This window comes from Nyctereutes procyonoides, unplaced genomic scaffold (genome assembly GCF_905146905.1).
Source record: "Nyctereutes procyonoides isolate TBG_1078 unplaced genomic scaffold, NYPRO_anot_genome, whole genome shotgun sequence".
Classification (NCBI taxonomy): Eukaryota; Metazoa; Chordata; class Mammalia; order Carnivora; family Canidae; genus Nyctereutes; species Nyctereutes procyonoides.
The window spans coordinates 2,483,492-2,508,795 of record NW_026575148.1 but is presented as its reverse complement, the minus strand read 5'-3'; the positions used below and the strand labels follow the sequence as shown (position 1 = coordinate 2,508,795).

Genomic DNA, 25,304 nt, shown 5'->3' with positions numbered 1-25,304 from the left:
TATAAAACATATATAAACATATATATGTTGAGAATATATACATATATCCTTTATGCATAGCCCATAGTGTTTATACATCTTCCCCCTTACCCTGCCTCAAGCCCATATTCAGGCTATTTCACTCCTTTATAAAGTTTACAACTTAGTTCAGTGATTTGTGGGTTTTCACAGCAAGATTCCACCCAACGCAACAAATATTCATTGAGCGCCTGTGCATCAGGCACCGTATCAGGCACTGGGATCCACGTTAAATGAAAGATACCATCCTGCACTTGAAGAAAGCCTAGTAGGAGTGATGAACAAGCAAACAAATTACCCAAATGAGCTTCAAGAACTTAGTTTGGAGCTTAAGATAACATAACGTGTATAAGCAGCTTCCAACCCTGGAAAACAAACGATGCAAGAGAACAGATCCCTTCAGGGAGGGAGAAGGGAGCTAAGGTACCGTCAAGTACCGCTTTACCGTAAGTAGCCTAATAATCCAACCCATTAGATATACAATCTATAAGCCACAGGACCTGCCTTAATTAAAAGCACGTGGGATTGTAAGGAGGGAAAAAATGCAAATCATACCTACTAAAATCAGAATTGGGAGGACGGGACGTTTAAATCTGCGTTTTAAACAAACTCCCCATGTACTCAGGCCACCCAAGGTTTTAGAATACAGCGCAGTCAAATTCGGCAGGCCTCATTCCCCAGCCGCTCCCTCCCTTCGGCTAAGGAGGCTGGCCCCGCGGCGCGCCTCTCCTCCCTCCCTTCCTTCTCCCCCGGAGCCATCCATCTCGTCGGCGGCCACCCAGCGGGAGGCAAGGTGCAGCCACCTACCGCCCAAACTACCACGCAGACACCTGGACCCTCGCTCCGCAAAGGATTCCGGGAAACCGCAACAAGCCAATCTAAAGGGCGGGGAGGAGGGGCAGAAGAAGAGGGACGAGCGGCTTCTTTGATTGACGCGAAGTACGCCCAATGAGAGCAGAGGACCAGGGACGCTTCCGCCTCAATGGGCGGGCTATTAGCAACGTCAACCAATCCGACTCCGAAGCGTCTACCTTGTGGGAGGTCCTTGAGGCCGTTGAGGTCGTTGGTGTCGAACGGCTTGTGGAAGTCGTGCTGCCTTGGGCAGGGCGTTAAAGTCGTTCTCGAGGGGAACGTCTCTGTCCGAAGAGAAAATGAGTTTAGCTCTGAGGTCGGTAATGAGGAGGCCGCAATGCCCTCCACACCTCGCAGCGGGCCCCAGGGCGGGCGTGTGTGGAAGGGAGGTAGCTGGGCCGAGGCGAGCTGGAAGGGGATGCATTTTGGGATGAGGGCGAGGAGCCTCGGCCAGCCTTCCTGGCTCGGATTCCTCACCCTGGGGGCCCTGGTGCTCCGCAGGTGAGGAGTCCCGTGCATTTCTGCCGAGGTAGTTAGCGTCTGTATCCGCGCGTTGGGCTTTGCACCACCGAGGAGATGGGTTTCTAGTTGCGAGGAGGGAGTGAAATATCGCGATGCTTCTTCTCGCGGTGTTTCTCCGCGAAGTCAGGCCGGGGAGCATCCCTGGGTTCAGCTCCGCCCTCCGGGTCTGCAGCCCCTGCAGCCGTCAGACCGAGCTATAAATTTTGGAAAGAGCTTTAAACCCTCCTTGCTCTCATCCTGGGGCCCTGCTTTAAGGTATAACGGGCGACCCATATAAATGACTTTAGTTGATTTCTCAAAAAAAAAATTTTTTTTTTTAGTTTTGTTTACCTTTCGTTGACTTCCAATCTCTAGCCCCGTCCGTTGCCCCCAGCAGCAGCAGCACCTAGATGTTTTTACACGTTGCACCTTAAAAAAAAAAAAAAAAAAAAAAAAGGTGGTTACGCCTTTCTGAACAGGTGCGGCTTTGGGCTGGGAGATGATGGTGGCAGCCCTGCCTCGACCCCGTGGCAGGTCCTGCTGTTGACCTGGCGGTGCAGAGAAGGTGACCGCGGGGACGGGGGTCCCTGTTCGCGCGAAGTCAGGTGTCTTGTGAAAGGTGGTTCCCCCGCTCTGTTTATTACTGTAGGTCTCCTGGTCATCTTCTGATCGTCTGTCTCTGGACTTTGTGGTAGGTTTTTAGAAAGCAAAACACAGGCAAATAGGTAAGGTGTTTTTATTAAATAAAATCAACTAGGCTTTACATTTCAAAGTGTTAGGAAATTGGTTTCAAACTTCTTGTACGGATGTTGCGGCACCATTCGAAATTTTGGAACGCTAAGATGAGTATCTCTTAAGACATACTTGGCTTTTTTTTTTTTTTCCTTTTTTTTAAGATTTATTTATTCTTGAGAGTTAGAGAGGCAGAGACATAGGCAGAGGGAGAAGCAGGCTCCAATGCAGGGAGCCCGATGTAGGGACTCGATCCCTGGACCCCAGGGTCACACCCTGGACTGAAGGCAGATGCTCAACCGCTGGGCCACCCAGGGATCCCCATTTCTGCCTTTTTTTGTTTTTTGTTTTTTTTTGTTTTTCATTCTGCCTTTTTAATTAAAATCTACTTTCAAGAAATTTCCAGGATTTAGGAGAAGCTATATCTAAATTTACAAGTGAAATTTAGAAAACCATGGACTCTTCACTATGGGGTGAGCAAGGCTTTGACTCATGGAAGAAAAATTTCATTTTTCTCTCAAATAATTCCTTTTAAGAAATTTAAAAAATATAGAAAATTAGCACAAACATTCTTGTTTTGGCTTTGAATTTTCATGGTATATTTAGACTTCAGTATTTCGGTTGATTTGTTAATATCAATGGAAGAAATTATAAATAAAGCCCCAAACTTAGCAATGTGTACTGTAAATCACTTGGAACCCACAATGCCACAAACTTTGTAAGTTAATTGTTAAGTGATACGCTTTTTTTGGTAGTAATTTTGATAACTTATAAATGCTCCCAAAAGTAAACCAAATATGCAATGATCCTCAATTATGAATTTTCCTTTGATTAGTTTAATACTATGTTGTAGAGTAATGTTAATAAGTAGGAGTGCTTTGGTTTTGTTGCGATTTCTGTGATGAATAATTTTTTTTTATTCAGTTATTTCTTCCACATTAATATCAGAATAAATACAAAGCCAGAAGGAAAGAAAGTTAGGTCCTTTTTTTCTTATAATAACATGTAACACTTTTCAGTTTTTGAAAGTGCAGATTTATAGCAGCTTAGACTATGGATTGAGCAAGGCTTTGACTCATGGAAGAAAAATTTCATTTTTCTCTCAAATAATTCCTTTTTAGAAATTAAAAAAAATATTCCTTGTTTAATTTCTTTGTCGCATTTTGAAATTTTAATTATCTAGATGTGTAGGAGAATAGAATTAAAGTAGACTGAATAGACTTTTCTTCTCATTTCATAGAAATGAGCTTGTAGTAGACAAAACAAAGAGAAAAAAAAGAAGAGAACTCTCTGAGGAACAGAAACAAGAAATTAAAGATGCTTTTGAACTATTTGACACAGACAAAGATGAAGCAATAGATTATCACGAACTAAAGGTAATAATTACTTTAAAATGTATATTTTTCTGTTAAAATTGTTTGCATTTTCTATAGTTGGCTAAAATAACCCATCTAAAGTATTTTAACTAAACTGGTTGTGGAAATATGAAACCATTTGAGATGTTCACAGTTAAGTGCTATAATAAAATTAAATACTAGCATCTTTTTAGACTTTCCTTTTCACACTGTGAAGCGAATAGTATTTTAAATATAAAAGTATATTACTATGGTAGGGCCTTATTTTCACTCACGTAATAAAAAGATTTCAAACTATAGGATTTAAACAGTTCTTACTGTATTTTTGCCACTGCTGGGTTTTTTTTTTTTTTTCGTTTGTGTATGACTCATTCTTTTTTCACATTGTGAGAGTGTTCTTTTAATTTGAACACGTTAGTAATACATTCTGTACATTCTCTAGTGCAAACAATATAAGTGATGTCTGATGTCAACGCAGTGCTAATGGGGGGAAATGTCAACTTTAGGGCCTAGAATTATTTATAAAGATGTGAGGGAAAATTAAAGTTTAGGGTAGTACAGATCTCACACTCAGACTCAGCATGAGAAAGGCAACATTTTGGTAGCTCCATTTTTTTTTTTTTTTAAGATTTTATTTATTTTTTCATGAGAGACAGAGAGAGAGAGAGAGAGACACACAGGCACAGGGAGAGAAGTAGGCTCCGTGCAGGGAGCCCGACGTGAGACTGGATCCCAGGTTCTCAGGATCACGCCCTGGGCTGAAGGCGGTGCTAAACTGCTGAGACACCCGGGCTGCCCTGTCTCTTCCATTTGTTACCATTGTTATTATGTTGGTTTGGGATCTTACTTCATACCTGGATCTTCTTAAATGTTTTCCCCATTTCTGGTTCTCTCTGTATACTACCATTAGATTCACCTTTCTAAGACTCTTTCCTCCTATTATTCATTGTTCGTAAACCTTTAGTGGCTCCTCATTGTACACTGCATAAAGTTCAGATTCCTTTGATTTTTATTGAATACTCCCCACACTTTTACTACTACCTACTTTTCTCATTGCTAAGGACTTGTTTCCACCTGAGCTCTTCCGGTTCAGGTATGGTAAGCTGCTCTGTTCACTGTCCTTAAGCCTATATATTATGGTATCTGTTTTAATGCTAGTCATCCTTTTCTCAGTGCTCTTCTACTTTATTTCTTCCATATATCAGGGAACAAATGGAACCTTTCCGAGTAAGATTTCTTTAATCAGTATCCTGTCTCTCCTTTTTGTTAATAGTAACAAGATCTTTTCTTTCTTTAAACTGAGGGCCTGGACTATTTACTTAATAACTAATCATGTAGAGTCTCATGATAACTCTTACTTTAATTTTTTTAATCTCTTCTGTTGTATACATTTTTAATATTTATGCTATACTTTTTTTCATTTTGGTAATCATTTGAGAACAAATAATTTGTTAAAATGATTTGTACAGTAAGTCAGTCTTACATGGTGTATTTTATAAACACTTGATTGGTTTGTCATATAAAAAAGGATATGTAAATGAAAAAATTGCTATTTCAGTAGTGGAGAAAAGCTATCACTTTGATTTTTTAAGAGACCTAAAACATGCAAAAGATTTAAATGTTTTATTAATGCGCTGACATCTCTTAAGTTGTAAAAACTTATTTAAGAATTGGAAGTCACTTCTTTTGAAAGAGTGCTTTATAATTTGCTTTTCCCTTTTAATCCAAAAGGTGGCAATGAGAGCCTTGGGGTTTGATGTAAAAAAAGCTGATGTACTGAAGATTCTTAAAGATTATGACAGAGAAGCCACAGGGAAAATCACCTTTGAAGATTTTAATGAAGTTGGTGTGTATTTTAATAGTCTTTGTAATTAGCACTTGTTAGGAAATTATCTGGTTAATATTAGTTTTTTTTTTAATTCTCTGGGTTATGGAATTTTGTTATTGAACATTGCTGTATAATGTAGATATTATATAGGGATTTGAGGGCACTCTTTTTACTTATTTTCAAAGAAAAAAATAAGATTTACAGCTTCATTATGGGATTTATCATTTTGTCTTTTGTTGTGAAGATTCTAATTAAGGAACTACTATGTAGCTTTTTGTGGAATGATGTCTTCCTAAGTAATGTGTTTATATCATGTGATAAAACTAAAAAGGTGATCAAAAAATTATTTTCTTAGACTAAAACAGAAAATTTGGTATCCTTTTGTTTGGAAAATATTTCCTAAGACCATTCTGGCGTGTGATTTTTGTTGGCAGAGTGGGAGAAGAGAAAACCTATAGCATTTGGTATCTTTGGCTGAAGATGAAGTACATGCCTTCAGGTTGACAAAGCTTATAAGGGGCTGCATATTCTGTATGACTTGATCTCAGTGAATAAAGTCATCTGTTTAAAGTTGAGAATGGGGAGAGGATTGTAATAAAGGCATTTGGCAAACTCAAGCAGGAGAAAACATTTTAAAATAACCAACTAAGCATAATGTGTCATGAGCTTAATATGATTGAATTTTTATATAGTTGATTTTAGTGAATTAGTTACAGCATATATCAAGCTTTTTTAGAATAGAAGATTCTGGAAGGCAAGGCCTTTGTTATTATGATTTAAATATATTGCATAGAATAGTATACATAGAATGTACATCTATTCAGAGTTTAATTTTCTAAAGCAGTAATACTTAATATGGCTCATGATATAAGGATATCATATAGTTATTTTTAGATATTTTAAACATTTAGAAACAAATCCAGTTACAAACCTTTTGTGTAAATATTCAGCATGAATATTATACTGCATGAAGCAGTACAGAAAGCAAAAACAAATGGCAGTTTGGAAAAGATAGATTCATATCATTAAATCATTGGTTTTATTTTTTTAATTTGAAAACTCAAAACCAAGGTGAGGAAGAGGAAAGTTAAAGGATAAACCTAAAAGAGAAAGGAAGAACAACACAGAATATCCCCACCTTATAAATTAGGAAATAACTGTTTAGAAAGGCAGCTCATCCCTTGGGGAGCATATTGTTTTTGTTTTTGTTTTTTTTGTTTTTGTTTTTTCTAATCTGTAGATTTATTTACTTGAGAAGGGGGAGGGAACCATCTTTATTCTTTTAGTCTTTCATTATTGAAGTTCTTCTGCAGTTAGTGATCTTAGTCCAAGTTCCAACTTAGATTGTTAATTTATAGAAACAGGTATTAGGATATAGTGGCAATGATACTATAGGAAAGAGCTACAGTTCAGGCACATTTGATACAATGTAGTGGTTTATCATGGACATTTTAGAACCAAATTGCCTGGGTTCAGATATTGGTTTTTGTATGACTTGGTCATTTTTCTTGTCTCTGACTCATTTGCAGCTATATATAGTGGGGATAGTTTGACTATCTTGTGATTTTTGGGAGGAATAAATAAGTTAATACATAAAATATGTCAAATATTTATTAGAAGGGGTCCTAGCTATAATAGTAAGTACTATTTAGTATTTGTTATTATTACTTTAAAAAATTGTCTTTGTTTCACTTTGCTTTAGTGCCCAGAAATAATTGTGTATGTATCCACTTGAACATAAAAAGTCTTGTATTCATGTTTTTCTGATTACATTTTTTTCATAGTTGCAGGCTATTTTAGGCATTGTATCATCGTCATTAATGATTTTATGCAACATATTACAACATCTTAAGTAAATAAAATGTGATTTTATTAACAGTTGAAGCCAGAGTCCCATGCCATCTTCACCCTTTCCCTTTCCTTACCCTTCATTTATCTGTTATTATTGGAGGCACCGATACTGGGTTCTTTCCAGAATAAATGACCATGGCTAAACATCTGCTCTGACTTTGAAAGATAGAACTTTTGACCAACTTAGCACATACTTTAGCTATCTTAAAGGCTACCTATTGAAAATACCAGTAGTCAAATAAAAATTTATTACTGTTTAGAAATCAAACAGACAAGAACTGTATATTTTCTCCATTTGTTAATTACTTTTCAATGATAACTGACCACAAATGAGTGTCTATTTTATACTTTGGAACAAGTAACTCTGAACTAGAACATTTGATTCTGGTTAATACATAATTTTATCTATTATCTATTACTATTGAAGGATACTGTTCCACAGCTATTTCTGGAAGAAGTCTAATATTAAACCAGAATTTTTCCACTGTTAGAAAAAAATATTAAAATATATTTAATGTAACTTAAGAATCTAGACAGCTTGAGGTTAGTGAGTAACAAAGGCGTTTTAGGAATTGCTCCTTCAAAATAAGACCAAGATAAGTTAGATGTTTGTACTCCCCTCTTTTTTTGGGCACGAACTAATCATTCCATTGCCTATTTAGAATAGAATATTTATTATTGTTTTTGCTTTGCTTATTTAACAAACATTTGCTGAAGTTTTTGGTATTAGGTACTTCACTGGGTTGAGGGAGAGGAATTAAAAGTTACTAAGGTTCTTTCAAGGAGCTTACTATTTAAATGTAGGTAATAACAAACTATAATGTTCTGTGGTAAATTATAATTTTGTTTAGAGAAGGAGTTGGCAAACTACAACCCTTAGGCCAAATTCAGCTGTTGCTTCCACAGTACCTTGTCTTTTATACTGCTTTTGTGCTGTCTTGGCAGATAAAGTAGTTGAGTCAAAGACCTTATACTCTCCACAAAACCTAAAATATTTACTATCTGGCCTTTAACAAAAAAAGAATTGTCATTTCCTGGTCTCGAGCAATTGAAGAACACTTTGCAGAGGGGATTTTTAATTTGGGCCTTTGGGAATGTGACTAGCATTTGATCTTGAGATTGTGGGAGCAAGTACAGAAAGACATTGCAGGCAAAGAAAACAGCAACAAAGAGCAGTATAGTAAAAGTATATAGTATGTTTGAGAAACTTTAGGTAGTCTCTTACTGTCGAAGTTAGGGAAATGGAAAGATAGGATTGGGTCAAATAGGTAAAGTCTTGCATCAGATGTAGAGCTTGGACTTTATTTTTTTTTAAAAGATTTATTTATTCATGAGAGACACACAGAGAGAGAGGCAGAGACCCAGGCAGAGGGAGAAGCAGGCTCCATGCACAGAGCCCGATGCGGGACTCGATCCAGGACTCCAGGATCATGCCCTGGGCCAAAAGCATATGCTCAACCGCTGAGCCACCCAGGCGTCCCAAGCATGGACTTTAGTCAGCAGATGATCATTTTCAGTTTCTGAGGAAGAGAAGATGATATATTTTAGAAAGGTAACTGTTGAGGGTATTAAAGATGGGTTTCAGGGGAGTGAGACTGCAGACAGGAAAATAATAGACTTTTTATGCTGAGGGTGGTGAGAATGAAAAGACACACATTTAAGAGTAAAAAAGGTAGTATCCTCAGTATTCTGGTAATTAATCACTGATTGGGTTTATGGGATTCAAAATGTTCAGACTTCAAATATGGGAGACTATCTGTTAAATGTGCTGTTACCTTTTTTGGAGGTGGGGCATCAAACACTATCTTGGTGATAGTAGGAGGAGTTTGGGTTCCAAAATGTTGAGTTTAGGGATGCCTGGGTGGCTCAGGGGTTGAGCATCATCTGCGTTCAGCCAGGGTGTGATCATGGGGTCCTGGGATTGAGTACCACATCGGGCTCCCTGCATAGAGCCTGCTTCTCCCTCTACCTGTGTCTCTGCCTCTCTCTGTGTGTCTCTCAGGAATAAATGAATAAGTTTTTTTGTTTTTAAAGATACTTTATTTTTAAAAAAAGTTAAGTTTAAAGTAACTTGTATTTTAGGATAGAAACCCCTAAAAGGCGGGGATCCCTGGGTGGCTCAGCAGTTTAGTGCCTGCCTTTAGCCCAGGGTGTGATCCTGGAGTCCCAGGATTGAGTCCCACGTTGGGCTCCCTCCAAGGAGCCTGCTTCTCCCTCTGCCTGTGTCTCTGCCTCTCTCTTTCTCTGTCTCTCATGAATAAATAAATAAAATCTTAAAAAAAAAAAAAAACCTAAAAGGCAGTGAGAAATACACTTGAAGCTATATTTCTAGCAGTACTTTTAATGATTTTTGATAAACTTTTAATGTGCTATGTTTTTAAGTAATTTTTGTAATGTGTAGGTCTAACTATTTTGAGGAAGTATAATTCTGGTAATACAGTTTTTTTAAAAACAGAATTACAAGGACAGAGATTTGTGAATTAGGTTGAACACACCTTAACTATGCTAGTGATTTATTTTCATTGGGGGAAAAAAGTGTATTTCTTGTAATTAAATTCTACTTTGTGGAATAGGAGTAGAGCATGAAAGCATGGAAGAGAGTCACCATAAATTTACAATGTTTTAGCTGTCCAGAATGATGGGTATTTATAATTCCCAAGAAAAGTTGTATTCTAAGGCAAAGTATTGATAAAAGATTATATATACACATAAGTCTGAAGTAACTAACACAATTAAAGCACTAGTGGGATAAGAATTTATACATCTTGGAGCCCCATCTGTTCCCCACATCACCCTGTTGCTTCTTTAAGTACATTAATACTTTCAGCAAGCTGCTTTTTTGGTTCACCTGTCATGTAAATTATTTAATTGGTGAAGAAAATTTCTTAACACTTTTTTTTTCCTTGTCCTGCTTTTTTGTTGGGACTAAATTCAAAATAAGTTGAGTATGAGCCATAGAGTTAAGCATGGTATTTTATTTTGGTGTTATGGCTGTATATATGCCAACTCCTTTTTGATTGAATATTTATGAGCTTTGGTGATTTGCATACTTATAGTAATATACTTCAATTAGTTACTTGAAAGACTTTTTGGGTACAATTAATGGATAATAGAAAACTACTAAATATATATGTAGACGATTTAACATTAGCTCAAATAGTTGCTTATTCTAAAGCTTACTCAAGGGGCAGCTTTGGTGGCTCAGTGGTTTAGCACCGCCTTCAGCCCAGGGCCTGATCCTGGAGACTCGGGATCGAGTCTCACGTCAGGGTCCCTGCATGGAGCCTACTTCTCCCTCTGCCTGTGTCTCTGCCTCTCTCTCTCTCTCTCTCTCTCTTTCTCTCTCTCTCTCTGTGTGTCTCTCATGAATAAATAAATAAAATCTAAAAAAAATAAACAAAAATAAAGCTTGCTCAACCAAATATGATGACACTGCAGCAAAACAATAATAATTTTTTGTGGGCTTGAATTGTATTCTTCCTTTTGGGTGCATTAAACATTCCAGTACTTTCCATCTACAAATACTGGTGCAAGTTTTTAATGATTCTATAAACCTCACCAAGACTGAATTATTTTTAATGGCACAGTGAAAGTCATAAATAATTTTTGTTGTAGTAGTCAGCTAGCATGTGGAATTGCTTCGGAGATGTTTACTTAGATATTTTCAGAATTTGATCTAGTAACTTAAAAAAATTTCTACCACATATTTTTTAATTTTTGTTATTGTGAAAAAAAATTTTTTATTGTGGCTATTGATTAAAGACTGAAAATATTGTTTAAGCTTACTATATTATTAGATATTATTACACTTAGCCTACCAAAATACATTATTACTATTGAGATCTGATATTTCTCACTTTTAGTTGTCTGAGAGTTATCTTGCTGAACAAAATGGGCATAACTTTTGGGATATCTTTCCAGACCTTTTCTTTTTCTTTTTTCAGTGGAGGGACTTTCTTACTGTAATCATGGTCCTTTTGAAAACTAGTTTTTGTGTTTTGGAAAACCAGGAAGTTCCTTAAATCATGAAGATATCAGCGGAATTTTCATCTGACATCGTGTCTTTATCAATTTGGCAGTGCATTTTATTAATTTGTCATGATTTTTTTCCTTTAAATTGAATTTAATTTGAGAACAGTAATGTTACTATTAAGTTCAGCCATCCAACTTTTCTTATCTAATGAGTCTTAATTGTTTTGTTGGTATATCATCTCTACAACTAAGTAACAAACTCCTAGACTTTTGTGCTTGCTGTGAGTGGAGCCTAGTACAATTCTTGATAATAGTAGACCTTAAATAAATATGGTATATAATCCGTTTTATTTTGCCTTTATGTGAGTTAGTTTTGCTTACTCTTGTAATAGGATGAATTGTTGATAACGTAAAGATTAAATTTTAAAATATGGATTTCATATTTGTAATTTCATGTTTATCTTTTTGGTTTCTTGGGCTCTGATTTGGCAGTTTATTATCAAACTAAATGTTGAAAGATTCATAACTTTAATTTTCATCTAATACTTAGTTGATTTAACAGATGAATGCATTTGTGATTACAAAGTGTTTTTAAATTAAAAACAATTTTTTTAACTGTAGTGACAGACTGGATATTGGAAAGAGATCCACATGAAGAAATATTAAAGGCATTTAAACTGTTTGATGATGATGATTCAGGTAAAATAAGCTTGAGGAATTTGCGACGTGTTGCCAGAGAATTGGGTGAAAACATGAGTGATGAAGAACTTCGGGCTATGATAGAAGAATTTGATAAAGATGGTGATGGAGAAAGTAAGTTTTGGGTAAAACATATATTCCAGGTATTATTCCTGATATATGCATATAGTAAATTTTTCTAAAATCAAATGATTTTCAAGACCCATTGCAGACTGTGTTTGTTGTAAATGTCTTCTTGTAATGGGCTTTTTGCATAAACATTTCACATAATTTAATTCAGAATGATTTAAAACCAACTACTGCTTGTAATATGCGGTTCCAGTAATATGAGCACCAAGAAGTTACTTTTCTTCGAGGATGAAACATCACCAAAATTTCAGATACTCAAACTATCAGTTTTTAATGCCTTCTTTCTTAACCTACATACACTTCTAATCTGTAAGTTCTATTGGTTCTGCCCTTTAAATGTTTTGAATCTTTTTTTGTATCTTTATTTACTGCTGCCGCCCTAGTTTAGGCCCTAATTTCTTTGTAGGAATATTATCATAGCCTCATTCATTATTTCCTTGAATGCCTGCTGGATACCGTGCCTTGTGTGCTAACTGATGCTACACAATGAAGAAGGCAGATGTGGTTCCTCTAACTTCCTAATTGCCCTCTAAGCCTGTGGGACTCTACCCTCTAATTTAGTCTATTGATAACTTTCTTTTCCTAAAGAACAGGTTTGATGATGACATTACCTTCTTCAAATGCTGAATGATTCTTCAGTGCCTACAGAGTAAATTTCAAAGCTTTCTAAGATATGTTCTGCCCTAACTATCTGGTTTTATTTTCCACTGTGGTCTTCCACTTTTCTCCTTTAACCTTCACCTCCCACACATACAGACCTTGACCAAATACAGTCTATCCTGAAAACACTTGTATATACTGTGCATTTTTTCTTCATGCCATTCCTTAATCCTCGGATGTTCTAATTGCCAATTTCTCTCAGCTAATTAATGTTCGTCTTTCTCTCTGGATCATCTCAAACTCCATCTTTTCCTCAAAAGCCTTTTCTACTGGTCTCTGTGAATTATGAGACTTACATTTAGAAGAACAAAGTATTTTGACACTTTTATGCAATGCCTTCTGTTAGTTACATATATGTGTATCTCTCCAGTATATTGTAAGTCCCATAAGAGCTCTATGGAATCATAGTGTGAAAGCCCTAAGGCTTTGGAATCCTAGAGATCTGAATTCGAATTGAATCTCTACCACTTATGTAGTTGCTATGTAAGTTTTGTGCAAGTTTTTAATGTTTCCTAAGTCTTGGCTTCCCATTTATTAAAATGAGAATGGTGATACCTTCCAGGGTGGTTCTAAGTATTAAAGGAAGATATTTGAAGGTGCTTAAATGGAAGCTTGTTTTCCATTTTTTGTATCTTAACTCATGTTTATATTCCCCTGCATTTTCTTGAACATAGTAAGTGTTCTGATGTTTATTGATTTAAAGCCCTGAGCAGGAATGTGTGTTACAGTAGTTATATATTGATACAGTATCAACTATACATATATACATAATACATATATTACCTTGGAAATACTGGCATGCTTTAATAAGGAGGTGAGACAGTAGCGACTAGGTATTAGTTCAGGTTTGTAGATTGTCCTTTAGAATTGTGCATTATTATACTTTCTCATAGTTACATAAATATTATTTGAGCATTATAATACTTTGTAATACTAGTTCTTTAAATGGTATTGATAGATTTATTTATATTTTAAAACAAAGATGATTAAAACTTGACATTTAAATGATTTCTTAAGATGTCACTCTAATATTAGGATTTAGTATCCACTCCCTTCATATTTTAAAAATTTTTGTGTCTTCCACAGTTGTTGGCTGTTGCCCTAAACTAGCTTTAAAGCAACTCCATTCTGTAAGGGTACTATCTTCAGTGGCATAGAGAATTTTGGTATGTCTAGTTCATAAATCTTTAGTAATGGCTTTTACCTGTGTCAAAAGATAGTTATTTTCTTTTCCTGTACTAGGCACATGCAAATTAGATTTTGGTTATTAGCCTCATTTGTCATTAGAAGAAAATAACAATTAGGAAGCTGCCTCTTAAATTCAAATTTGATATGAAACTGCCTAGAAAATGTGCCCATTTCTTGCATCCCTTGTTAGTCTGCTTTGTTTGCTGCTTTTGAATCTCTGAGTTCACACCTGTGCTCCATTGCTTAAAGATTTTAGTGCACCTTTAAAACATTTCTTTGGTTTTCAATGCTTGCTTTACATTAAGTGACTATACAACTGTTGCTTAGGCATCCTACTGTACTTATTCTAATGATCAATAGGCAGATAACATTTTTTCTCATTTTTGCAAGTGATTGATTACAAATAAAATGCAGTAATGCATAGTCTTTTATTGTTAAGATTTGTCTTTTTTGTGTGTGGAAAGGGTGTTCTTATTATATTATATTAAGTTCAACTAATCTAATACTTTCCAATCTGAGATGTGAGTTTCTGGGGCTGGGGTCCTCCTGAAGTATTGCATGTAGTCTAGGCGTATGCATCAAATATTGTCTGTAGACCATATGAATAATAGTATTGCCAGTGTATACAATACATATACTGCTATTTTTTATTTATATGTGTAAATGCTCTTGCAATTGATAAAAATACTTATTCAGAATTTGTAGTAGCTATTTGACATTATCTACTTTGTAAACAAGGCATACTAAGTATAACTCTTATGGCAAGTCCAGGAAATTATTGTTGAAAGGCATTTTCATATTTAGAAACAATGAGAGCTATAATCTATTTCGTCTGGCTTTGGGCTACTGCCTTATATGGATCTCTGCAGCTATATGAAAAACTGCCCATTTTTTGAGAAAGCACAAGTCACATTTTATAATAACTCGTTAATTTGGATACTTTTGGCTGCAGTTTGGTTTAGATATAACCTGTTTTCTTTGTACATGTTAAACTAGTAAAGATCATAGTATTTACTGTCTTTTTTTGTAGACTTTAGTAATTCTTCTGTCTTCATGAATTTTTCACACTTTAGTATTTAGAAGCAATGAAATTTTTTAAAGATTGTGTATATAGAGTAATAAATATGGTGAATGAGGAGTTAAAGGAGAGGAAGATACTATGTAAAATATAAATAGAGCTGTGGCAATGATACAGAAAGAATGAATCCCTTCCCCATTATCACTCCCAAGATATATAAAAGTAAATCTTTTTTTTTTAAGATCTTATTTATTTATTCACAAGAGACACAAACAGAGAGAGGCAGAGACACAGGCAGAGGGAGAAGCAGGCTCCATGCAGGGAACCCGACCTGGGACTTCATCCGGGGTCTCCAGGATCACGCCCTGGGCTGAGGGTGGCGCCAAACCACTGAGCCACCTGAGCTGCCCAAATCTTTTGAAAAAATAAAAACAGCATTTAAAAACCCAAAGTGGGGACGCCTAGGTGGCTCAGTCCGTTAAGAATCTGCCTTCAGCTCAGGTCATGATCCCCGGGTCCTGGAATCCAGCCCCACGTTGGGCTCCCTGCTCAGCAGAGTCAGTTTCTCCTTCTCCCTCTGCCCCTCCCCCCACTCGTGCTCTCTGTCTCTCAAAGAAATAAAATCTTTATTAAAATATTTATTTAAAAGACAGATATACACTATGGAATGATTTATGAAAATTTTGTTTTAAAAGACGGTGTAGAGGAAAATGAAGTGTTTGATTCAGTAAGTATTTTATCAGGTGCCTATTTAAAGGGAGGCATTGTGCTACATTAAATATAGGAACTTGATATAAATATTGATAGAGAAGCTTATGAAACTAAATGTACAAAGGCATTACAGGTTTTCTTAATTGTCTGAAAGGCTCACTGGTACCTGAGGAGCTCATTTACTTTCCTTAGCAACATTCTTCCTTTCAGCTTTCTACTTTTTTGGGTTTAAGTAATCTGTTTTTAGGCTGTGGAAATTATAGAATAGATTAAAATATGTTTAACTGCTACAATACTTTAAAGTGTTCATACATAAATATAACAAAAGTTAACTTTTGTGGTTTCAGGTAGATACATGAAACTTAATTTTGAAATTTGAGTATTGAAATTTTACAGATTGAGAGAAAAATGTTCTAGGTCTTTAAGGAACAAATCATGTATTCCATATTTTGGATAATTTAATCATGGCTCTGTTACGCTATTAAAATAATTTATAGTCAAATCATTCGAGGTTACTTTATGTTGTTTTCCTTAAAAACATACTTTATTTCTTGTTTTGGTCTAGATACCTCAGTCTAGATTTACTAAGTCACAGGTTCTTAAATGAAAGTGTGTAATGATGAGATTGTTTAAACTTTTATATATTTTGTACTTTTTAATTTATTTTCTTATTAATTTGTTTTTGTTGAAGTTGGATTTGCCAACATATAGTATATCACCCAGTGCTCATCTCATCAAGTGCCCTCCTCAGTGCCCATCACCCAGTTACCCCAACCCCCTGCCCATCCCCCTTTCCACAATCCTTTGTTCATTTCCCAGAGTTAGTCTCCCATGGTTTGTCTCCCTCTCTAATTTTTCCCCCTCAGTTCCCCTTCTTTCCCTTATTATTTTTTTCTTTTTTAAAGTAGGAGAGAAAGGGGCCATAGTTTCATAACATACTGAAATGTGTTTAAGTGCCAAAGTTAAAGATCACTACTACAATTTGTAAGATCATTGAAAGTTTACAGGTTATATATTCTGTTCTACTCTGTCATAGTGTCTTATAGATGTTTAATATTGGAATCTTTGGATTCTGATTCATTTTCAGCTTCTGGACATCTCATTCTTCTTAACTCCTTCAAGTTTATTTTCACACTATTTTCTTTTTTTTAACTATTGCTGATGGTGTTCTCCTACCCTAGCTTTCTTTCCACCTCCTGTTAAACCAAATCCTGTTTTTATTTTAGAACCCAAGTCAAGATTTATTCTTACATAAATTTTTCTCAGAAGTAATGATTTTTCCCATTATGATGTTTTTCAACACAGATGTGTGGTTTTTAATAATAGATCATGTTTTGTGTTATACAGCAATAGTTCTCTGTTTCAGTTATGAAACATGACTTACATAATTTATTGAAACTGATTTTCTTTGTGGTTTCTGGAACCGGTATACTTTTTTCATTCTTGATGTACATATTTATCTCAACGTTTTTTTATTGGTTAATTTTTTTCTAGCTTTTCCTTATGAATCTTCTCAAACACAGAGAAAAAAATGTTAATTTAATACAATGAACACCTTTCTACCTTCTACTTAGATTCAATAATTAACATTTTACTATATTTGCTTTGTCTGTAGTAGATTTCTTTTCTGGATCATTTGAAAAATATATCATGAACTTGACCTTCCCAACATTTTAGCATGCATCTGCTAAGAATAAGGATATTATCTTTTATAATTATCATGCCGTTGTTGTGCTAAGAAAACTAAAAATAATTTTATAATATCACCTAATATCTTCATTTAAATTGCAAGATACAATAGAACAGGAACCCTGGTGTCTGTTTATTACCAGGTAGAAACAACCTAAAAGATCATCTTGTAGTTCAGTATTTTTAGATGAAGAAATTAAGACACAGAACTGTTCTGTCTCAGAGCTCTGACTGGAACCCAGGTTTCTTTTTTCCTCATTACATTGTTCTTGTTATCATTATCAAAATGATCATTCATAAATTGTGCATTGTTAGGGTATGTGTTAAGTTTTGGAGCCCATGAAGTCACCTGTTTTACCAAAAAGAAGCATTCTTTTTTGAACATCTCTATTAATTTGTGTGTATATGTATATATATGCATTTAAAAAATTATATTTAGGGATCCCTGGGTGGCTCAGCGGCAGCGCCTGCCTTCTGCCCGGAGCATGATCCTGGAATTCCAGGATCAAGTCCCATGTAGGGCTCCTTGCGTGGGGCCTGCTTCTCCCTCTGCCTGTGCCTCTGCCTCTCTCTTTGTGTCTCTCATGAATAAATAAATAAAATCTTTTAAAAAATTATATTTAATAAGACTGTTACCTATTTCTAGGTTGCTTTCTTAAATCTTGTACTATATAAACGGTAAGTTCCAACTGAATTTTATTGATGGTTTTGGTAAACTAACAGTTTGTCTTTATGAGTAATTATTTCTGCATTTATATCCATATAGTATAGTTGCTATATTACCTTGCTAATTAAGATTAAATTTGTATCTAGATACTTTGAGGTCTGGTGAGCTGGTTTCAATTTTTTTTTTAATTTATGTTTTTGTTTTTTTAGTAGGCTTTTAAATATAAAAGTTCAAAAAGCAATTTGACTTTTTAAATCTAATATATTTTCCTTTAGAATTCAAATATATATGCATGATAGATTTAAGCTTATTTATGAAGGATTTACTAAATGAACTAGTAGAATAAAGATTATAAAGAAGATTTAACCATTTAAGAAATTAAAAATGTCAAGCTTTAAAACTATTTTTGTAAGTGTATATACATATTATGATTATGAGGGACTTCTTTATAACTTAAATCATGTCTTTTCAGTAATATTATAGAAAATTTATATTGTTTGTCACATGTTACATATTTGTACTCATGAGGCTGTACTTAGTAAACATGATCAACTTCCTATCAAAGAAGTAAAAGCAAAACAGTATGTCTTGGTTTATTAACAATTTTGCATAATGTAGAATTTGAAGATACTTAGTATAAAATACTAGTATTGTTCTGTGAAAAAAATTTATATTTCTGACTTACATTTTCTTTCTTACCACAGTAAATCAAGAGGAGTTCATTGCTATTATGACTGGTGACATTTAAAGAATTACAAGGATAAACACTAAGAATGTTGCAGTTCTCATCTCATATTCTATTTTTGTGCTTGGAGCCATGTTAAGAAAAAAAAACCCAACTTAGTTCTTTTTTTTCCAAAAGGACCAAAAATAAGTGTCTTATGTATTCATATTTTACTACTGTTAAGTTTCTTTATATGAACAGTATTGTTAGCACTCTAATAGGTTAGCTTTGTATTTATAGTACAGCTTTTATATATATATAAAGTTTAAAAAATTGAATCATGTGGTATACATTCTCTGAAAGTTTTTTATTCGGCATCAGCAGTCACTTTTGTTTTGATGTACACGTTACAGACTTTCATTAATAAAATGTTTATTTTAGTAGTATTTTAAAGTATGGTAAATTTTCTGTCTTATAATTACAAATATCTATAACCAGTGGTATCTTTCTTAAATCTTTTCTCTTTATACTACTAGTTTCAGAAACAAAAACTGAAATACAAATAACAATAGAATAGCACATCTTTCCATTGTAACTTTAACATTTCATGTTTCAGTACAAGATGATGACTCAATTGAGGCATAATTCCTTTTTTAAGAGTCATGTCTTTCAGTTTGGAAGGAGAAAATGTGCATATAGACCCATTTATCCTCATGTATTATGCTCTATAGCATTTCTGGTGTCTTAACATAAGTTATGACAGTTAAATCTGGATATTTCCCTCTTAAACTAATTGAGTACAGTTTGAATCATCTGGTTTCTTGACAAAGTGAAAGATTGAAATTTTGGAATTTTGATCTGTTACAATAATTATCACTCAATTAAACGTCACAATGATGAAAGTAGAAAACTAAGCCACAGAAATCATTTAAGATAGTTTTACCTGTATAAAAGAACATTCTATGATTCACCAGGAAACAGTAGAGATAGAATTTCCAGGTATTAGTGGGCTCCTCTGCCTTACAGAAATGTATGTTAGTGGGGGAAACAAATGATTATGGGAGATAGATTTGGTACCTCTGCTGATCCTTCACTAATAATCTGGTTCCTGATGGTATGGGCTCTCTGGAAGAAAGTTGTCTATTTCAGTGATCTTTCTTTAGATTTCTTGTTTTAAATTTAAAGTACAGTAATAATTTGAGGCACTTGAAATGTGTGCTTCTGAGAGTATTACATAAAGAATTACCCACTAGAAATTTTACAAACAAATCAGTAGGGAACAACATAACAATGATGGCATTTCAAGTAGTTAAGTAGAAAGTAAGCTAATTGCTCATCATACTAAAATTTAATTTTGAATATGAAATAAGTGTCACAGTAGTAACAATATCCAGGGCAGCAAATATTCTTTGAAATTAAAAAAATTTTATCACCCTTACTGATGAATTGCCTTCTATGTCTTGATCACAAAGTATGTTGATTTCCAGGAAATTAAAGAATAAAAAAAATAAAGACTAAAACAGATACAAATAAATATAAGTTGGGATGCCTGAGTGGTTCAGTGGTTGAGCGTTTGCCTTTGCCTCAGGTCGTGATCCTGGCCGGGGTCCTAGGATCGAGTCCCACATCAGGCTCCTTGCATGGAGCCTGCTTCTCCTGTCTCTGCCTCTCTCTGTGTCTCTCATGAATAAATAAATAAAATTTTAATCAATCAATCTAGGCTTGCTTGTCTTCTGCCACTTTATTGGAATAAAAATCCAAGCTACTTTTTCTCACTTACAGAGATAACTTCTTTATTCCTAATATATAAGTACTTACTCTTAGGGATACCAGTAATTTTGTTTCTTCTCTTTTTACTGAGGGCTGAGGGAAAAGTGTTCACCTCATTTCTTAATATTTGTGGAAGTTTTCTCCTGCAGAAGGGTATGAATAATTTTTTTCAGTGTTAATAATCAGTATCTGTAGAGTTGCAGGGCCAGTAAAATAGCTGGTAGAGATAGCAATAATAGTGAATTTGCTTTAATAGAAGAAAGGTGGTGGTGGGTATTAGTCTTATTTATCGTTATAGTTCTATTTCATGCAATGCATTTCATGATGTAAGAAAATAATTGGTTTTTGCTAAACTTGTCTAGTTTATTGCTGTTCTGCTGTCTTGGTAAGCTTTGATAGTTTAGGATTTGTCAGCTTAGATCTTTTCCTTCACCTTTGTTACGACAACAGAGCCTACTCTCTAAAGAACCTATGTGCCTTTTATGGAAGACTTTCAGATTTAGTCAATGTGCCCACATCAATGTGCCCACATATCTGATTCTAGTCCCTGGAAGTAAATTTTCTTGGGGATTTACTAGTGATGTATTCTTAAAAAGAAAAAATTATTTACAGTGTTCTGAACACCATTGTGAAGAAGGCAAAATTTTTAAAATCACTTTAAATAAATTTAAATTCTGTAATAAAGACATTATATAAAAGGCAAAAAAAAATTTTAAGCCTCTATGTTATTGCTACCCCTCTCTGAATAATATCAATGTCAGATTTCAGACGAGAGGAGTACCAGTAGGGACGCCTGGGTTGCTCAGTGGTTGAGCAGGTGTCTTACGGCTTAGGCTGTGATCCTGGAGTCCTGGGATCAAGTCCCTCATCGGGCTCCTTGCATGGAGCCTCTTCTCCTGTCTCTGCCTTTCTGTATCTCTTATGAATAAATACATCTTGAAAAAAAAAAAAGGATACAACTAGATGTTTTAATAGGCTAGATGAGCAATAGGTTGATCTGATACTGGAGAAGAAAAAATTCAGAAGGGGAACACTTAGCTAAAGCAAGTACCACGCCTAGAGCCAAGGGAATGAAAGATAGAGGTTACCAGAAATTAGAAGCATGGAGAAAAGGTCCTTTAATGCAGGGACTTAGGGACATTTGAGGAGAGAGTACTGCTAGTACTGGTGGGGAATGATAAACTGGAGATGAACCAAGTGCTGCTACTGGAATGAATTTTTGCCCTGGGAAAGTTTGACAGGAACAATAAGCAGGAAATAGCAAAATTTCTCTTCTGCCTTTGTTTCACTCTTCTAGTCCTCCCATTTGTTGGGATGCTAACAAAAAGTCAGCAAAGGAGAAATGTAGTTTGCACAGTTCTAATGCCCATATTATGCAGTTGAGCATAGACTAGTGGTTTGGAGCTATGGAAAAAAAGATAGCTTAGTAACCAGCACAATTTGCCATATGTTATATCTTTGGAACCAGGTTATTGCTTCTACCTGTTTTTCCTTTGCACTTAGATGAAAGTATAGAAAGATTTTTTTTTGCATGAATACTGTATGCTGTGCAGCTAAGTTTTATAAAGGAAATGTCTTTTTAAAAAATTAGGAACATTAAGTGCTGTGTACCAGGTGTACACATAGGTATATACATATAATCTAAACCTGGAATGGATACTGTTGGATTAATGTTTTTCTACACGCAAGAAAATCAAAAGCTCAGAGAGTTTAAGTTACTTGTTCCAGGTAACATGAATTGGAATTGGAATTGTAAGCTTTCTGACTTATGAGCCTACTCATAACCACTTGATTATACTGTCTCCTTACAGTGACTTTTATATACTATCTCAAGGTGTAAAGGATAAGACCTTTAAAAGATAATATCTGGAATTCAGAAGCTCAGCAGCAAAAGCATTGATTACAGAAGCTCAGCGGCAAAAGCACTGATTAAACATTCATGCTTAATCTAGCTTGGCGTTCATTGTATTATGTTATTCCATGTGAGTTAGTGTTTGTTGCCATACCTCTGGAAGCTAATAATCTTAGTCTATAGTTAGGGGGGCAACACATTGAAAAACTAGATGTTTGGGGGAAAATATATTAAATGGAAATAGAATATCAAGCACTTAATTATCGAGAAAGCACATGTTAAGTAGTGAAGACTCAAAAGACTCATTTTGAAAGTAAAATGTAGGAAAACATTTTTTTTCAATTTACCCTTGTGGAGAAGATTTTTTTGGGGGGGGGCGGAATTGCTTGAATGAAGAAAAAAAACTCTTAAATTCTTAGGAAATGGAAGGAAGCTTGGGTTTAGGAGTATGGTTGGTAAAAGGATGTATGGGAGGCATCAAGCTGGAAAGGAGGGTTTATGGATCTGAAGCTGATATAAGGTAAAGCTCTTCTAGGTCTTAATGGAAGGCATTGGTCAAAGAAGGAGTCAGTAAAGGTTATTTTAGTAGTAGAAGGAAAACCATGTTCAGGATTTGGGTGGCAAGCAGGAATTTTTGGAAATATGGCAGTCATCTGGATGACAGTTTAGGTCTTGAGGATCTTGGTTAATTATAAGCAGCTTAGGTTCCCCCATATTCAGTTGAAATAGGTAATTTGTTTACGTTTGCTGATTCTGTATTCAGTCACCTGTCGCCCTGTAGTTAAAGCATTCATTGAAAGCTTTATCCAAGATTGAAATATAGAACTGGTTAAATTTACATATATGAAATTAAATATAAAACTAGGGAAACCAGGGCAGCCCCGGTGGTTCAGCGGTTTAGCGCCGCCTTCAGCCCGGGCGCGATCCTGGAGTCCCAGGATCGAGTCCCACGTCGGGCTCCCTGCAAGGAGCCTGCTTCTCCCTCTGCCTGTGTCTCTGCCTCTCTCTCTGTGTGTCTCTCATGAATAAATAAATAAAATCTTAAAAAAAAAAAGAAAAGAAAACTAGGGAAACCAAATCTCTAGTTTATCTCTAGTTATTATAATCTCTAGTTTATAATATATATATATATATATATATATATATTAAAAGATCTTATTTATTCATGAGAGACACAGAGGCAGGGACCCAGGCTGAGGGAGAAGCAGGCTCCATGCAGGGAGCCCGATGTGAGACTTAATCCCGGGTCTCCAGGATCACGCCCCGGGCTGAAGGTGGCGCTAAACCGCTGAGGCACCCGGGTTGCCTGATAATATATTTTTGTTAGTTACCTCTGTGAGGTGTACTCTAAATATTAAGTGAGCTATTAATAATATTATCTAGTTACCTACAAAAAATCCAAATTACCCTTTTCTTCAGAACTCTGGAAAACCTGTATGTCTTGTGCTAATCTGAGAATATGTAGGATTTTTTTGTTATATGATAATTTTAGGAAGATGACTGACATTTTATAGAATCAAAGATCAGCAGGGTTACTTCCATTTTATACTTAATTAAAAATATTTTAAAGTGGGTTTTTAGTCTATAATGAAAGAAATAAGGATGCTTAATGGAATCCCTGGAGTCCGACATTTCTACTTTTAATATGCTTGTAACATTTGTCCAACACACCACTGTGTTCTCTGAAAAGAGCGATCATTTTCACTGTATGGCATTACGATAGACTCTATATCCCCGAGGTCTTCCAAAAGGTCCGTGTAAACCTGACAGCTAGGAAACGTGTACTGTTGTAGAACATAAATTCTGCTGACTTACTGATGCAGGCCTACCCCTGATCGATGGGTCTTTAGAGTAAAAATCACTCAACATACATCAGCTAAATGCTAAGTGATAAAAATATTTCCAAATCATATTCCCTATCATTGAGGACCTCCTTAAATTTAACAGCAGGTTAAAGATTTGGGGTTGGCCTACTGAGGAGCAATCTTTCATTAGAAAATACGCATTTGCTTGTCTTGAAAGTTCATGCATTTAAAGTCCCTGCCAAGCAGGTAGACTTAACCACACTTTAAGCAAGATCTACATTTTCCCTTTTTCATTTTCCATTAAAATAAAATGTTCAATTAAATCTGAAATAGCTGGCCCTAAACTAGACTTTCCAGGGGACCTTTTCTATACCAGTCTTGCCGGGAGATAATTGTTGTTAATCTAAGTCCTAAGGGATGGTGGGACATTATTCAACACTGGCAATAAAAACAACTCCCTTAAAGGGGGGAGAAAAAGCAAAATTTGAGTTCTAAAATTTTTCTTTATGAAGGAAAACCTCAAATCTAACAGGTTGGTTTCACTGCTATTGCAAAGATTAAAATATAAAACCGGGAAATTAGAAATTAGAAAATTTAGTATCCAGTTGGTTTTGGAAAAATAGATTATGAAAATGTTTTTTGAATTGCAAAATTAAAAAATTGTTATAATTATACTTATCCTGTAGTTGGGATTATTGGACTATGGGCTGAGGTGGTATAGTTCTGCGATCTTAACCTGGAGATTCTGGAATTTGCAAGGCCTCTTGGGAACTCTCAAGTGTACCCAGACCCAAGTAGCTAGGATATGCTTGGGAGTAAATTCTAAACTCACATTAGTTTCTGGAGTATTCATAACCAGATAAGCAAGCCAAGTGTTAAGTCTTTTTGAAGGAAATATATGCCTGAGGTATCTCAAAGTAGAGAATTCTGTAAACCTATAAATCATATACCGTTAACATTTCATCGAAATAATACTGTTAACTAATTCCATTTGGTCAAAGTAAGCTTAAAAATCATAATTTCTACTAAGCTATTATGGTCACAGACATTTTAAAATTTATCTTAAACTAATCTTGATTGTTATCAGCTATTAGGGTCTTCACTTCTAAAAATTAATTCATGTTAAAAAAAAGAGGCAGATCTTTACTGAAAGTTCTTTGTTTCTATTTTATAAAATTTTTTTTGTCTTTTTCCATAGAAGGATCTATAGCAAATTTCCTTAGATAAATACAATAAGATTATTAAGTTGGAAACAATAGATCACAAACCACATAGAAGGAAGAAGAGATAAATTGAAGTCAACTTCAGTTATTTGGAGGTACATTTGAACCCTGAGATTAACT

At 35.0% G+C, this 25,304-nt stretch overlaps 1 protein-coding gene across 1 annotated transcript; it reads left to right on the top strand.

Moving 5' to 3' along the window:
• Nucleotides 1-1,043: 1,043 nt before the first annotated feature.
• On the top strand, nucleotides 1,044-18,980 carry CETN3 (centrin 3). The gene is made up of 5 exons (XM_055312790.1): nucleotides 1,044-1,186; nucleotides 3,344-3,479; nucleotides 5,190-5,304; nucleotides 11,731-11,922; nucleotides 18,575-18,980. Exons 1-5 carry the CDS (start codon nucleotides 1,170-1,172, stop codon nucleotides 18,616-18,618), a joined length of 504 nt encoding a protein of 167 aa, XP_055168765.1. The 5' UTR covers nucleotides 1,044-1,169; the 3' UTR covers nucleotides 18,619-18,980.
• Nucleotides 18,981-25,304: the final 6,324 nt, after the last annotated feature.

What these genes read in the sequence shown, in the direction of transcription:
- CETN3 (XM_055312790.1), top strand. An exon ending in TGAAGATTTTAATGAAGTTG is followed by an intron (nt 5,305 to 11,730) that starts GTGTGTATTTTA and finishes TTTTAACTGTAG; the next exon opens with TGACAGACTGGATATTGGAA. An exon ending in TAAAGATGGTGATGGAGAAA is followed by an intron (nt 11,923 to 18,574) that starts GTAAGTTTTGGG and finishes TTCTTACCACAG; the next exon opens with TAAATCAAGAGGAGTTCATT.